The 15,760-nt window shown below is 54.0% G+C and overlaps 1 protein-coding gene across 2 annotated transcripts; it reads left to right on the top strand.

Moving 5' to 3' along the window:
• Nucleotides 1-591: 591 nt before the first annotated feature.
• EPS8L3 (EPS8 signaling adaptor L3) lies at nt 592-15,532 on the top strand. Of its 2 annotated transcripts, none has more exons than XM_010344003.3 (19): nt 592-702; nt 2,734-2,788; nt 2,947-3,011; nt 4,614-4,772; nt 5,063-5,212; nt 5,308-5,363; nt 5,757-5,899; nt 5,991-6,106; nt 6,363-6,477; nt 6,558-6,619; nt 6,877-6,951; nt 7,268-7,416; nt 12,469-12,550; nt 12,942-12,976; nt 13,456-13,654; nt 13,867-13,995; nt 14,281-14,354; nt 14,816-14,948; nt 15,204-15,532. In XM_010344003.3, the coding sequence occupies exons 2-19, from the start codon at nt 2,758-2,760 to the stop codon at nt 15,252-15,254; spliced, it is 1,824 nt and encodes a 607-aa protein (XP_010342305.1). In that variant the 5' UTR covers nt 592-702; nt 2,734-2,757; the 3' UTR covers nt 15,255-15,532. The 2 variants fall into 2 exon arrangements, with proteins under 2 accessions (XP_010342305.1, XP_010342306.1); XM_010344004.3 differs by having other exon boundaries at nt 5,760-5,899.
• Nucleotides 15,533-15,760: the final 228 nt, after the last annotated feature.

Below are 15,760 nucleotides of genomic sequence, written 5' to 3' on the forward strand. Positions count from 1 at the left end.
TGCAAGAGCAAGAATAGGCGGGTAAAGGGGCTCCCACTGGGTGGGAAGGGACGGGATGCGGGACCCTGCCGGAGGAAATCTCAGCCCTTCACGTAATGCCCCGTGTGGTTCTGCGCCTCAGTCCCCATCTTCTCTGACGAGATCCATGTCCTGCTCACAGGCAACACCCAGGCACACAGAATCACACACCTATGGGTACCACACATGCACACACACGGCAGACATGCCAGCCCGCAGCTTCCCGCAAGCCTGGAGTCCACCTCCGGCCGACCTGTGCCCTGACCACAGAGCCCACCCTCTCTGCGCCATGTGTGCTCTCTCCTTCTGGTCCAGCCCCATGCCCAATGCTGACCTGGTTCCCCAAAGTAGACACCCAAAAGGCAGAAGGAAGAGGGGACCACACACCAAGGCTAGCAGAGGGAGAAACAGGGAAGCAGGGGTCTCTAGCTAAGCTGGGGACACCTGTCAGCAAGACACTGCAGCAGGTCCAGGTGGATGTTGAGCAGTTAGTGGCCAGGAGACCTCCCCACCCACCAGAGTCCAAAGAGCAAAGGCGTGGCTGCCTCTGAAAGCTCATCAGAGGCAGGCTCTGCCTGTGGCCACTAGCAGAGAAGCTGCTGTCCTTCTGCCACCAGCCCCGGACCCCCTGCTCCAAGACGAGCCCCCTCGGAGGACTAGCCACCCGGCTGCACTGGTACACAGGTAAGAGCCTGGTCCCCAGGCAAGATCGGGGCCCAGCTCAGTCACAGGGGATCCCAGGGCAGGTGGGGGCAGCTCAGTGGCTTCCCAGACCAGGTCTCCCACCTGTTCCCAGCTGCTACCCAGGGGATCAAGCCCAAAGAGGGACTTGGGACTCAGCAGCTGGCTGGAGAACTGGAAAGCAAAGCAAGGTCCAGCCTTTGGAAGGACTTCTGGGATGCCTGCCCCGGAGTCTGTGAGCTGATGGCCTTCCCTGCTCCAAACTCCTACATCTAGGGCTTAAAGGGGAAAACTGGGCTGTCACAGATCCCCCAGCTTTAAGGGACAAGGCAGGCCAAACCAGCTCCCTCTTCCCTTCCTGGGGTAGGGATCTTTGGCAGCAACTGTTTTCTCACCTTGGGCTACCCACAGGGCCCCACAGGGACCCACAGGGCCCCCCCTGGTACTGGGGAAGTAGGGCATGGGGAGTGGGGAGTGGGGAACGGAGAATGGGACTGACCAGGGGCAGACCTCACTTCCTCTTCCACATGGAGAGCATGGAGAAGCAGGAAGCGTCACAACGGGGGTTAGGGAGGCTGGGGGAGGGGAGCAGGCTTCTAGACCCCCCTTACCCCTGAAGAGAAAAAGGGTTCTCCCAAACGAGGAAGCCAGAGATCCGGCCGTCCCTTCATGTTCCCTTAATGGTTCACTGGCAGTTTGTTTCCGTCCACACTGAGTCATCTTATCAGATCCTCTGTCATTTTCATAACAGTACTAATAAACAAGGGTGTGGGCTGCTGTCCTGCACGTACCCAGGGTATCCCAGTATTTCTACACAACTCAGGTGCACCATGTAGACATGTGGATACCCACAAACCTCATTAAAATAGCACGCACCTTTGACCCACTCAGACCAACCCCATCCCCACCCAGCACACACACACACACCACATTTAATTCCACTCCATTTCAGCATGTTTGTGACAGCACACAGCCCAGGGGCAGAGGCATGTTTGTAAACCATTAAAACGTGAGGTTTGCCGTTGGACAGGTCTGGTTTGCTCTCTGTTAAACACTCATTTGTGACCTCAGGCCTGCTACCTTCTTTGAGCCTCAGAGTCCTCTGTGGTAAATGGGGGCAGTACCAGTACCTGCCCTGTGAGGTTGTTTTGAGGATTAGAGTGGCTGACGGTACAGCCCTTAGAACAGTGATGGCACCAAGTAAGTACAAGTGGACTCAGTGGGAAGGAACTGCTAAGATGTGGGTAAGGGGCTCCACATCCGGCTCTCAGCCCCGTGGTGGCTGCTGTGACTATTGTTGCTGGAGAGAAATGTACAAGGTCCAGTGCAGCATTAAGAGGGTACCCTGGACAGGGTGGGGTTGGATGGTCCCAGAGGGCTTCACCAAGAGGGTGATCCTTGAGCTGGAATTTAAAAGGTTGGGGTGGGGAGAGGACAAAAAGCAAAGAGCCAGGAGGCCTGGGGAGACGCCCGGGGAGGTCAGCTCCCTGGTGAGCCCTGCAGTACCATCGTGAGTTTGCACACGCATGCATGCAGTCTTCCCAGAGGGTCTGCAGCTGAAGAGCCAGCATCAGCGTCCTCCCAGTTTGCAGAATTGAAACAGGCTTGAACAAGAAGGCCTCCTCTGGCGGGGTCAGCTGCAGAACCCTCTGCTCTTCCACTGGCTTTCACACCCAGGCCCAGGATAGGATCTGATCGCAGGTTCCTGTCCATCCAGGTTTCCTGGACTCCTTGGCATGAGCTTTATTGGCCAAACGACGGAAGGCCTGGAGCCTGCCCTGGGGTCCAGCCATGCTGTGGCCTCCCTTGCCCTCTCTTCCCTCCCCCTGGGGCCTCCAGGCCCAGCCAAGATGCAGGGCTCCTCGGTGGAGGACACTGGCTGCAGACGGCTCTGGCAAGGGCCCCTGGAGCCAGGGGCTTTGGGTCTGGTCCTAGAGGCCCCAGGTCAGAGCCATAGCAACTGTCCTGCCCTGCTGTGCCTGGTACCCTTCTCCCCAGCTCTCATGGCTGCCTCTGGTTCACTTTGGGTTCTAGGGAGCCATCTTCCGCAGCATCAGCATGTCAAGGCCCAGCAGCAGAGCCATTTACTGTAAGTTCCTGGCAGGCCCCTCTCCCCTGCCCTCCCGCTGAGCCCCCTGAACGTCCTGTCCTCCACTCCCCACTCCTCACACCAACTACCCCCAGCCGTGGCCTGAGTCTCGCCTCACTCTCTGCCCGCCTCCCGCCCCTTGCTCTGTGACCCTGCAGTGCACCGGAAGGAGTACTCCCAGAACCTCACCTCGGAGCCCACCCTCCTGCAGCACAGGGTAGAGGTGAGTACCTCTGCAGCCCCGGGCCGTTGTCCACCCCAACCCAAGTGTTCCCGTGTGCCCACCGCCCTGCCAGAACGTGGACACCTCACACAAGTCCCTGCCCTGGAAGCCAACAGCCTGACCCAGCCAGGTCCCGCGGACTCGGAGTCAGCAAGCCTGACTGAGCATCTGCTCCGCGTCCGGAGGAGGAGGGGCGGTCCGAGTGAGCAGAGAGGGCCTGGCTGGAGGTCAGGTGGGTGGGTGTCCTGTCCCCAGACAGGAAGTAGTAACAGTGGGAGGGGCTAGGAGGCACCTGCAACCACCCACCCACCTACCCCCACCTGTCTCCCATGCCCTGCTGCACCAGTCCCCGGGGCGATGCTCCTTGCCCAGGACCTTGCATGGCTGCACGCAGGAGTGTGTGGGGTCTTTGGCCCTGTGGGGGATTGAGAGGGCCATGGTTGGAGAGGGGAGGCGCTTGGGCCTGAGCCTCCAGGGTGAGGGTGAGCAGCTCCAAGGCTGCACCAAGGCTAGAATGGAGTCTCTGGGCACTGCAAGATTTAAGTGCCTGAAGGACCGTTGACACCGAGGTGAAGGCAAAGCGCAGGCCACGAGGGTGGGGGAGAGCAGGCACAGGGGCAGGCTGGAGCTCTGGGGTAGAAGCCCTCCTGTCCTGGGCACCACTTGTTAGGGCTCCAGTGGGGGGCAGGCATGGAGGGAGCTGGGGCGGTGGTCTGCAGGTCCCACAGGGCAGCGGAGGCAGGGCTCCCCCAGCCGGCCGAGGAGAGGCCAGGAGGACTCAGCTTCTGGGAACAGGCTTCTTTTAGGCCCAGCAGGCAGAGTAAGAGGAGATATGTTCAGGAGGATGGAGTTCGCTCATGCTGCCAGGGTTCCTGAACGTGCTGGCAGTGCCGAAACAGGGAGAGAAGCTGGGCCCTGGGCAGGGGTGGGGTGGGGTGGGATCAAGGGGCAGGAGGCAGGCTGCATCTCCTTCCGACAAGAAACCTGGGTGGAAAGGGACTTGTGAAGGTAGCATTTGGCTGGGAGAAGGGAGGGGTCTCCCTAAGGAGAGTAAATAACCGCAAAATGCTCGTCAATGGTCAGCCTGGCAGTAGGCAAGGCCTTGAGCGGAGCTGAGGTCACGATGGTACCTCCAGGCATGAACCAGGGAGACGGAGACAGGAATGCTGGGCGAATGAGGAAGAAGACTGGGCTGGGACTGAGTTCCCAAAGGGAGCAAAGGCAGCCAGGGACAGAATCTGAGGGTCCTGTATCCCACCCAGAGAAGTTACTTGTTGGGTGGCTAGAGCCCACATCTGCCACCACCCAGCTGCCTCACTTGGCCTGGACTAGTAAAGGCCATGCCTGTCCTTCCTCCAGAGTCCTCAAACCCCTCCTGCAGCCCCTCAGACCCAGACTTGGAGCCCCCATTCCTGGCCCCAGTGCTTTGACACTAGCCCTCACAATGGCCCTGGAAAGTTGCTTTATCTGAAGCCCGGAACCTCCCACCTCAAGGGGGTCAAGGACATGTCTCCTTCCTCTCTGCCTTTCCTGTACCCAGCACACCTGTGGTCCCCCTCTCTGAGCTTTCTCCCAATCCTGGAACTCCCCTTCTCCCTGCAGCACTTGATGACATGTAAGCTGGGGAGTCAGAGAGTCCAGGAGCCCAAGGATGCCTTGCAGAAGCTGCTGGAGATGGATGCTCAGGGCCGGGTGTGGAGCCAAGACTTGATCCTGCAGGTCAGGGACGGCTGGCTGCAGCTGCTGGACATTGAGACCAAGGTCAGCCCTCCCACCAGAACCAGCTATAGCCAGCCTGGGCCGTGGGGAAGCAAGCACCAGTTCTTGAACTCTACTCTCCAGGCCCCAAAGGGCAGTCACCCTCCCCATATACAACACACACCCAGGCCTAGGAAGAGACAGGGGACAGAGGCTGGGGACAGAGGCACAAGAGTCAGGTAGATGACACCACAGCCCAGGCCACCAAAGGGCTAAGATGAGCTGGTTAGGAGCTCTTGGAAGCCACACCTGGCTCTTGGTGGCCTCACAGTTGACCTCTCCACCTGGCCCAGGAGGAGCTGGACTCTTACCGCCTGAACAGCATCCAGACCATGAATGTGGCGCTCAACACATGTTCCTACAACTCCATCCTGTCCATCACCGTGCAGGAGTCGGGCCTGCCAGGCACAAGCACTCTGCTCTTCCAGTGCCAAGAAGTAGGGGTGAGTGGTCAGGGGTGGGGTTCAACGACCGTCACCGCCCCATAATCCCCCTTCCCCCTCCCACACACTTAGCCTGCCTGACCGCTGCTTCCCAGGCAGAGCGACTGAGGACCGGCCTGCAGAAGGCTCTGGAGGAAGAGCTGGAGCAGAGGTAGGCAGCCTCTGCCCAGCCCACCTGTGGGGCCTCCCAGCTTAGCCTCAGGGGCCAGACCCTGATCCCATATCTTGGGGAACCAAGGAGCTTGTGGCCCAACCAACCTGGGCCTGGACTGAGGAGGAGCCAGGACAGAGGTGGGCACAGGGAAGGGGCTGGGCCCAGGAGGCACTAGGGACTGTCCAGAGACTGCAATGGGAACTGAGAGGGTCCAGAGGGTAGGCAGATGAGGTAGGGTGGAGTCAGGGGTGGGTCCAGAAGGAGACCAGGGAGCAGGAGGTGGAGCTCCTGGAGAGAGGTGGTAGTGCCCCCGAGTCCTGGAGCGGAAGTGTGGGCAGGGCCTCTCTCCCAAGAACCTTGTCAAAGAAGTGGGCTCTATCATGTCCTCAGCAGACCCCGATTTGGTGGACTTCGCCCAGACCAGGACAGACGGAGGGGGCCTCCTGTGGAAAGGCCACTCCCTATGGAGCAGGCACCCTATCCAGAGTGGGGGCCCCTTCCAGAACAGCCCCACCAGAAGACCCCAGAGCATAGTAAGTTTGGGACATGGGGGCAGGTGGAAGAGAGGTTTTGATTAAAAGTCAAAGATCTAAGATCTAGTTTCACGGTCTCCTTACTTCGCAGGCCTCCCGCCATCCCCAAGGCCCCTGCCACACCACCCCAGTGCCCAGGAACCAAGTCCCTTCACTCTGCCTCCTCCGAGGCGGTCACTTTCCCCCGAGGACCCAGAGAGGGACGAGGTAACTGCGGACACTCTTGGGCTTGCTGAGGCGTTCTGGGTCTGGGCGAAGGAAGGACACCAACCCTCCCTCTTGTCCCGGGAGGCCAGGGTCCCAGGATGGCCAGGGCCTGGGCCAGGAGGCCAGAGAGGCTTGTTCATACTCCAGGCTGGGCCTGAGGCTGGGGCTTGTGGTGGGAGGGGTGTGGGAGGCAGCGTTGGGATTTCTAGAGTGGGTCCAACTGCCCATTCAAAGCTGTGGGTTGTTTGGGGCCCAGGAAGTACTGAACCATGTCCTAAGGGACATTGAGCTATTCATTGGAAAGCTGGAAGAGGCCCAGGCAAAGACCAGCAGGAAGAAGAAATTTGGGAAAAAAAAGAAGAATCAGGGAGGTGAGTTTGGAGGGCTAGGGGAGAGGAGCGGGGGTGTTTCAGGATGATCTGTGGCCCACCGCCTTGGCCCCTTCTCCCAGGCCTCACACGGGCACAGTACACTGACTGCTTCCAGAAGATTAAGTACAGCTTCAACCTCCTGGTATGTGGCTCCCCACAAGTTCGCTAGGCCTCCCCTCTTCCTCGTCCTCCCCAGTAACCCTCTGCTGTTTGGACTCAACCATTCCAAGCTTTTTTCTTCTCCATCTACTCCCCCTAGAACTTCCCCTCCCCTCTTGGGACTTTTGGGGAGACCCAGACTCCCAGCCAAGGCATAAAACAATTATGGTGCCCTGGGGTCCTGGTGAAGGTGGGGTGGGGTGGGGTGAGGCGTGGTGACAGGCTTTCCTGTGTCCCCAGGGAAGCCTGGCCGCCTGGCTGCAGGAGACAAGTGCCCCCGAGCTCGTGCACATCCTCTTCAAATCTCTGAACTTTGTGAGTCAGGAGAGGACAGGGTGGTGAAGAGGGACAGGCTGAAGTCAAGAAGGAGCGGAGGGAGGAAAGGAGGCTGGTGGACGGGGATGGGGTGTAGGGGCCAAGGTGGAACCAGATGAGCTGGGGCCAGAGCCAAGGATACCAATGCTCCGAGGGAGACAGGAAGGAGCAGCAAGCCCGAGGCAGATGGGGCCGCTTGCAGGAGGTAACAGCGTCGCATTGCAAAAGTGGGAAGCCAGGGACTCTGGGCCCTTTCCCACCCTCACTGGGCCCTGTGGGAGCCTAGGCTTCCTGACACCTTCCATCTCTTCCCTAGATCCTGGCCAGGTGCCCTGAGTCTGGCCTAGCAGCCCAAGTGATCTCACCCCTCCTCACCTCTAAAGCCATCGACCTGCTGCAGTCCTGTCTAAGCCCACCTGAGAGTAACCTCTGGATGGGGTTGGGCCTGGCATGGACAACTAGTAGGTGAGTGAAGATAACGCCTGAACTGAATCGGGAGTGAGGTGAATGGAGGCATCAGAGGTGGCTCTGTATTGTGGGTCTATACTGTCACAAACCAGAAAGATCTCAGAGCAACTCAGGGGACTCTACATAGAGTTCCCAACTTTTTATTTGGCTAAGTACAAACGGTTTTTTAAAACAAGAAAAGCACACACTTGCCATCACCCACACTGAAATATCTTATCTCAGAAGAAAGAACAGTTTTTCCCAAGTAAAGAGAGATGGTAAACTTCTCATGAAATATTTTCTCATTTTTGTCAAGGACAAACTGAAAACTTTGTCTCAATCCAGACCAAAATTTAAGAATTACTGACGTAAGAGATGCTGCAAATGTAATGTCAGTAAGACTTGGCAACCAATGAGCCAGGAGTGAAGAGAGAAAGAGATACTCCCTGCAGGGGCAACTGTGAGACAGGCAGCTGGACAAAAAGGTCAAACAGGGCCGGCACAATGGCTCATGCCTGTAATCCAAGCACTCTGGAAGACCGAGGTGCGCAGATCACCTGAGGTCAGGAGTTGGAGACCATCCTGACCAACATGGAGAAACCCCATCTCTACTAAAGAGACAAAATTAACTGAGTATAGTGGTGCATGCCTATAATCCCAGCTACTTGGGAGGCTGAGGCAAGCGAATTGCTTAAACCTGGGTGGCAGAGGTTGCAATGAGCCGAGATCATGCCACTGCACTCCAGCCTAGGTGACAGGAGCCAAACTCTGTCTCAAAAATCAAAACAAGGCTGGGCTCGGTGGCTCAAGCCTGTAATCCCAGCACTTTGGGAGGCCGAGACGGGTGGATCACGAGGTCAAGAGATCGAGACCATCCTGGTCAACATGGTGAAACCCCGTCTCTACTAAAAATACAAAAAATTAGCTGGGCACGGTGGCACGTGCCTGTAATCCCAGCTACTCAGGAGGCTGAGGCAGGAGAATTGCCTGAACCCAGGAGGCGGAGGTTGCGGTGAGCCGAGATCGCGCCATTGCACTCCAGCCTGGGTAACAAGAGCGAAACTCCGTCTCAAAAAAAAAAAAAAATCAAAACAAAACAAAACAAAAAGCCAAACAGATGAGAGCCAGGGGAGTGGGAGGGACCAAATTGGGCACGCTGAGCTGAGTCATCCTTGGAACATTCTGCAGAGGCCTGGTGGCCAGGCAGCTGAGAGGGGGTACACAGAAGTGATGGCTGGAGGCACAGCTACTAGGGAGCCCTCCAGAGGGAGCCCCTGAATATATCTTGATAAGCACAGTTTGCTCCATTCCATGAGAGACGAGGCAAGTGCCTTGGCAACTTCTACACGGCAAATGCAAAAAGGGTTAAGAAGGCATGGAATAGGCCAGGCTCGGTGGCTCAAGCCGGTAATCCCAGCACTTTGGGAGGCCGAGGCAGGTGGATCACGAGGTCAAGAGATTGAGACCATCCCGGTCAACATGGTGAAACCCCGTCTCTACTAAAAATACAAAAAATTAGCTGGGCATGGTGGCGCGTGCCTGTAGTCCCAGCTACTCGGGAGGCTGAGGCAGGAGAATTGCCTGAACCCAGGAGGTGGAGGTTGCGGTGAGCCGAGATCGTGCCATTGCACTCCAGCCTGGGTAACAAGAGCGAAACTCCGTCTCAAAAAAAAAAAAAAAAAAAAGAAGGCAGAGAATAATTCCAGAGAGCTAAGGAGAACCCAAAGAGCAGAGGGATAAAAACCAACAGAGAAGGCGGCTTTTTTGAAAAACAGAAAAGCCAGCAAGGAAATGAGTTTTTCCTTGGAGTTATTTGCTTAGTAACCACTTTTGTTTTGTTTGAGACAAGGTCTCACGCTGTCACTCAGGCTGGAGTGCAGTGCCGTGATGATCTCAGCTCACTGCAACTTTCACCTTCTGGCTCCAAGTGATCCTCCTACCTCAGCTTCTCAAAGAGCTGGTGCACAGGTGTGCACCACCATGCCTAGCTATTTTTTCTATTTTTTGTAGAGACAGGGTTTCACCATGTTGCCCAGATTGGTCTTGAACTGCTGAGCTCAAGGGATCGCTCACCTCAGCTTCCCAAAGTGCTGAGATTACAGGCGTGAGCCACTGCACCCCGCATGATCAGTTCTTTTCAGTTCAGCCCCATTTGCAATATCGTTTGTCCAGTTTGTCTTAAGACATGAATTATAGTTCAAAACAATCCATTTTTTCTTATGGTAGAATATACATAGCATGAAATTTCCATTTTTCTCATTTTAACCATTTTAAGTGTATTACGTTCGGTGGCATTATGTTTATTAACAATGTGTGCAACCAACACCATTGTCTACAGTATTTCGAGAACTTTTTCATCATCCCAAACAGAAATTCTGTACCTATTAAACAATAATTCCCCACTAGCTACTCCTCAACCCTTGGAAACCTCTACTCTATTTTCTGTCTCCCTGAGAAATACGTTGCCTCTTCTAGGAACCTCATATAAGTGAAATCACACAATATTTGTCCCATCCTATGTGGCTTGTTTCACTTAATGTCTTCACAATTCATCCATATTGTAGTATCTATCAGAATGACCTTCCTTTTCATAGCTGGATAATATCCCATTGGTACGGATGTGATACATTTTGTTTATCCATTCATCTGTTGATGGACACATGGGTTGTTTCCACCCATAACAATCTTTTTTTTTTTTTTTTTTTTTTTGAGACAGTCTCACTGTGTTGTTGCCCAGGCTAAAGTGCAATGGCATGATCTCGGCTCACTGCGACCTCCACCCCTCGGGTTCAAGCGATTCTCTTGCCTCAGCCTCCTAAGTAGCTGGGATTACAGGTGCCCACCACCATGCCTGGCTAATTTTTTTGTAATTTTAGTAGAGGTGGGGTTTCACCATCTTGGCCAGGCTGGTCTTGAACTCCTGACCTCATAATCCACCTGCCTCAGCCTCCCAAAGTACTGGGATTGCAGGCATGAACCATGACACCCCACCTGTTTTTTTGTTTTTGGTGTTTTTTTTTTTTTTTTTTTTGAGACAGAGTCTTGCTGTATTGTCCAGGCTGGAGTGCAGGACGCAATCTCAGCTCACTGCAACCTCACCCCCTGGGTTCAAACGATTCTCATGCCTCAGCCTCCCAAGTAGCTGGGATTACAGGCACCCACCACCACACTCGGCTAATTTTTTTTGTATTTCTAGTAGAGACGGGGTTTCACTATGTTGGCCAGGCTGGTCTCAAATGCCTGACCTTGTGATCCACCCTACTCGGCCTCCCAAAGGGCTGGCATTACAGGCATGAGCCACCGTGCCTGGCCCACCATTTATTTTTATGCACTCTGAGTGCGGTCGCTAAATAAAATCACTTGTCAATTCTGGACCTCCAATCACGTACCAGTGTTCAGTTGTCCAGAACACCGGGACTAAGAGTACCTGCATAAGCCAGTCTCACAGTTCTTAGGGCTGTGCCGGGCTCCCACCATCGGTGGGAATAGCTCTGGTATCTGTTTAGCACCAGCAGGAGAGGAAAACAGAGTTTCTGCAATAGACTCAAACAAGAAGGCCTCAGATTCTTTCATTCAGCCACTTTAACATTGAAGAACCATGTTGAATACACCATATTGTGTTTCAAAACCCAGCCTTTCTTCAACAATTTGAGTCCTTAGAAAAACAGATGAGCACATATAATTTTTTAAATGCCCACGAAGATGCAAACAACTTCAGTATTCATAAAATGATGTACATTTGATAAATACTTTTAAATGTAATACTAAGTCAGATGTGCCTTTAGATGTTTTCTGATTTCTTAACATAACCAGAAATAAATGAAAGACAGAAACACAGAAGATAGAATACCTAAAGAAATGTAAAAACCCTCAAAAAAGAGTTGAATTTCAGGCAAATTATATTTAGATGACTTGATTTTAAGCAAATTGACCCAAAGCTATAAGTAACACTAAATGTTGTGGTCATCCAGGGCAGAGACCATACAAGGCCGTTGAATTTGCAATCAGGATTTTAAATAGACTAGTTTCAATAAAGTAATGGCAGAGATAGAAACCAGGTGGCATGAATAGTGAAATAAACAGAGACAAGAATATATAGGCAGAGGATAAAGGCACATTCTCAAGAAACTTGGTGAGAAGAAAGTAATAGAATGACAGCCTATAAAGAGTAGTAGTAGAGTCAAGACCCAAGCATGTTTCTAAGGCACAGAAGGAACCAATTAAGAAGATTCGGAAGAGGAAATCGTTCCTTTGTTCCCATTGAATAAACACTTAATAGCTGCCTTCTATGTATCAGCCACTGTTCTAGGGAACAGCCCCCAAGGAGATCTATACATAGTAAGAAACAAAAAGATAAGAATCATAAGCAATGCAGTGTGATGAGCAATAATCCAGGGATGTGCCAAGTTCAGCAAAATATTTACTTCTGCCCCAGTGAAGAAAGGAGGGGAACTTCTTCAAAGAAATGAATGGGCATTCCCTGGGCAGACAAGTGGAAACTATTCCAAGCAGGGCAAGCCTGAAGGCCACAAACAGCACGGTCCTCCTGGGCCCTGTGCAATGGGCAACGGGGAGGCTGACAGGCAAGGACCAGCCAATCCCAGAGTCAACTGGAGCAGCTCGGTTGCAGTCTACTTCACAAGGTGGAAATCCACAGACTATTTAGCTAGAGAGAAAGGGATCTGCTGCCGCGAAACTGAAAACAGCCTAGAAAAATACTGCATGAGATCCCCAGGGTGTTAGCCAGCCCAACAGCTCTTGTAGTTCTACTACTTCAATTCAAACGCCCAATCAGGGCAATGAAGTGCCCATCGTGTTCTTGCGGGGGTGGCGTATCTTTACCTCACGGGCTGAAGTGAGGCTGGCCCGCAGACACCTGCACCGTGGGATATGTCCAGGCTTAACTGTTTGCTCCTCTGTGGGTGTCCTGGGGCCTTTCATCTGTGCACATGGACCATGTCACTTATTAGCCAGAAGATTCCTGAGGCTAGGCCCCGTCATCCCCTCCCTCTCCACATCCCACTGCCTGGCACAGAGAGGATGTGAACTCAGCTTTGCTTCCATCTTCAGGGCCGACTGGACAGGCGATGAGCCCCTGCCCTACCAACCCACATTCTCTGATGGCTGGCAACCTCCTGAGCCCTCCAGCCAAGTAAGGGGAGCTTGGCGCAGAGCCCTACCCACAGCCCTAGTCCCTGGCTAGTTTCTGCCTTCCCCATCCAAACCGTGGTCACACAACTAGCGTGACCTAACACTGGCATGCCAGCAAATTCTATGGAAACCCAGAAGTCACCGCCAGACTGCGAACAGGAGACATTTGGGGGGACTCTCAGGGCAGGGACATAGGCTCAATTTCTGAGGCCCCATCACCAAGTGGTGGGTGGGTTCACCTGGGTATCTATATCTGTATACTGGGGGAGGCAGGAGAGGGGATGGGGGCAGCTGTGTGTGAGCTGCTGATGCCTGTGGTCAGATACCCCAGCTCCCTCCCACCATGCTGGCTGCCTCCTGCTCTTACTCACTTTCTGTTCTGTCCTTTACAGGCACTCTTAGGATCCCAGGACTCTGCTTCCCTTCGGTATGCACTGGGCTTAGTAGGGACTTCATGGTCCTGGGGAGGGACAGACAGAGCTGTTCCTTTGGATCTCTGGCTCTCTACATCTCAAGAGAGCCAAGAGGGTCTCTTTAGCCAGACAAACATATACAAGCACATCCCTCTCCTACCTTAGGTGAAAAACAGTGTTCTACCCTCCTAGGCTCTCATCCCTTCTTCTCATGATACTACCCACGCATGACTCCGATTTCCCAAACTCAAGTATAAAGTGCTTAGAGCAGAGCTCGGATATAGAAAATTCCACTCCCAGAAATGTCTTCAGAAATCAGTGACATTTCAGACCCCCCCGGCCTGCAAAAAGCCACACTCCAAGCCCCACTCCAAGCCCCACCTAACACTGACTTGCCAGCAGACTCTATAGAAACCCAAGAGTTACCATCAGACTGCAGGCAGGAGATACCTGGGGGGTACCTGCTACCAGCCATCCTGACTCTGTTTCTTAGGAGGGGAAGTCATAGGTTAGGGAGCACCTCACATTTTGCTCAGGAGAAGACACACAACCACGATCCTCAGCCTGGGGACCCCAACTCCCAGCCCACCAGCCCTACACCTGTCCAGCCAGCCCTGAAAATGCAAGTCTTGTACGAGTTTGAAGCTAGGAACCCACGGGAACTGACTGTGGTCCAGGGAGAGGAGCTGGAGGTGAGGCTTGGGCCAGAGGCTAGAAAAGGAGGTGGTGGTTGGTGGAAGCTGCAGGCAGCCAGGGGTGGGTGGTCCGGGGATGGGACTGCCAGGGTGGGTGGCCTAGAGAGGGAGAAGGAGGGTGGGAAAGGGACAGAAGGAAAAAGCCTTGTGTGGGGAGGGAAGGCTGGCTGGACAGAGGCTCAGGGGACTGAGGTGGTAACTCTTGGCAGGTTCTGGACCACAGCAAGCGGTGGTGGCTGGTGAAGAACAAGGCGGGACAGAGCGGCTACATTCCCAGCAACATCCTGGAGCCCCTACAGTCGGGGATCCCTGGGACCCAGGGCCAGTCATCCTCTCAGGTACTACCCAGCCTGGACTATCCAGAGCCCTAAGTCCTGCATTGGAGATGGGAGTGGGAGGATTCAATGACAAGTAGAGGAGATAGTCCTGGTTTGACTTAGACCATACTATTGCACTCTCAGTGTGTGCCAACTTTACCATGGGGCCAGAGCACAGAACAAGGCCAGCTCCCTGCCAGAGTAAGGAAGTGATTTGATGAGAGCCTGAAGAAGGGGCCCAGATGTTAGAGCCTGTGGTTGGCTGTGAGATGAAATGAACTCTGACCCTGGTTCCCCTGATTCTAGGTTCCAATGCTTCGACTTAGCTCGAAGCCTGAAGAGGTCACAGCCTGGCTGCAGACAGAGAACTTCTCCAATTTGTGAGTGCCTGGCCCTTCAGGATATGGAGGGAGAAACTGTGTAAAGGGCTAACCAAGGAAACCCAGAGACCTGGAACACACCCATTCCAGCACTGTCTCTGCTAAGTTAAAGAGGACAGAGCGGAGGCTTGTCCAAGCCTAGATTAGGGAGTAAGTGGTGAGTCCTGACGCGGCAAAGGCAGCAAGGATCGGGGAGTGGACTCGGGAAGAACCCCAGCTGCCAGCTCAACCACCCCTCCCCAGCCAGGAGATTCTCTCCCAGAGCACGTCTTTCAAACCTGGAAGTTCTGAAATTGGCTGGAGCCAAATGCCAACTTTCCTCCTTCACTCTCAGACATCCTGCTCCATAAATTTTTCTGTAACCCCAACTTCGAAGCCCAAAGAGCCCCTTCTCTACTCAAATGCTCAGGCCTGGGGTCCTTCCATCCCACCACTGATGGCTTTTGCTGTTTTGTTCATAGCACGGTGAAGACCCTTGGGTCCCTGACGGGGGGCCAGCTACTTCGCATGAGACCTGGGGAGCTACAGATGCTATGTCCACAGGAGGCCCCACGAATCCTGTCCCGGCTGGAGGCTGTCAGAAGGTTGCTGGGGGTGAGGACCCTGGGGTCCTGACTCCCATTGAGAGTGTCTGGTACTCCTGGGTGAGAGAGAGTACCAGGAGGACAAGCCTGCAGGCACAGCCCTGGGGCAGAACTGAGTGTATCAGGTGCTGGGCACAGGATATTCACCCAGGGGTTTAGCTTCCTGAATTCAGGCTTACCTTGAGGCTCCGAGCCTACCAGTGGCACAAGCTCCACATATCCCTCACCTGCTACCAGGCTTATCTGAATCTTTTTCTTCCCTCAGATAAGCCCTGAGTCACTAGACTGGACCCCTCCAAGAACCAGGCCCCGCTGATGCAAGACAGCAGATCTGATACCCATTAGAGCCCCAAGAATACCTCTTCCGGATCCCAGTTTGCAGCAAACCCCACACCCCAGCTCACACAGCAAAAACAATGGCCAGGCCCGGAGGCTGAAGCAAACAGTGCCCAGTGCCCATTCCGGCTGTGCTGGAGCCTCCCCAGTAACCACCTATTTATTTTCTCTCTTTCCCAAACCTGGAACATCTATGCCTAGGCTTGTCAGGAATCTGTCCAGTCCCTCTCCTTCTCAGTAAAAGCATCTTCAAGCTTGTTCTGTGCCTCCCTTGCAGTTTCTTCTGGGCCTGAGGGAGACCAAAGACAGGGAGGTGGGAAGGGCTGGGACACTGGGCACGAAACAGCAGCAAGCCTATATCCATCACTGAGCCAGATTGTTTGAATGTGAGTGGACATTCGCACTGCAACCTCGAGCTGGAATAAGAATTTAAGAATTATGGCCCAAGCTCTCCTGACGCTCTTTCTAAACAAACCCCAAAATAAG

The sequence above is a fragment of the Saimiri boliviensis genome, chromosome 11, assembly GCF_048565385.1.
Source record: "Saimiri boliviensis isolate mSaiBol1 chromosome 11, mSaiBol1.pri, whole genome shotgun sequence".
NCBI lineage: Eukaryota > Metazoa > Chordata > Mammalia > Primates > Cebidae > Saimiri > Saimiri boliviensis.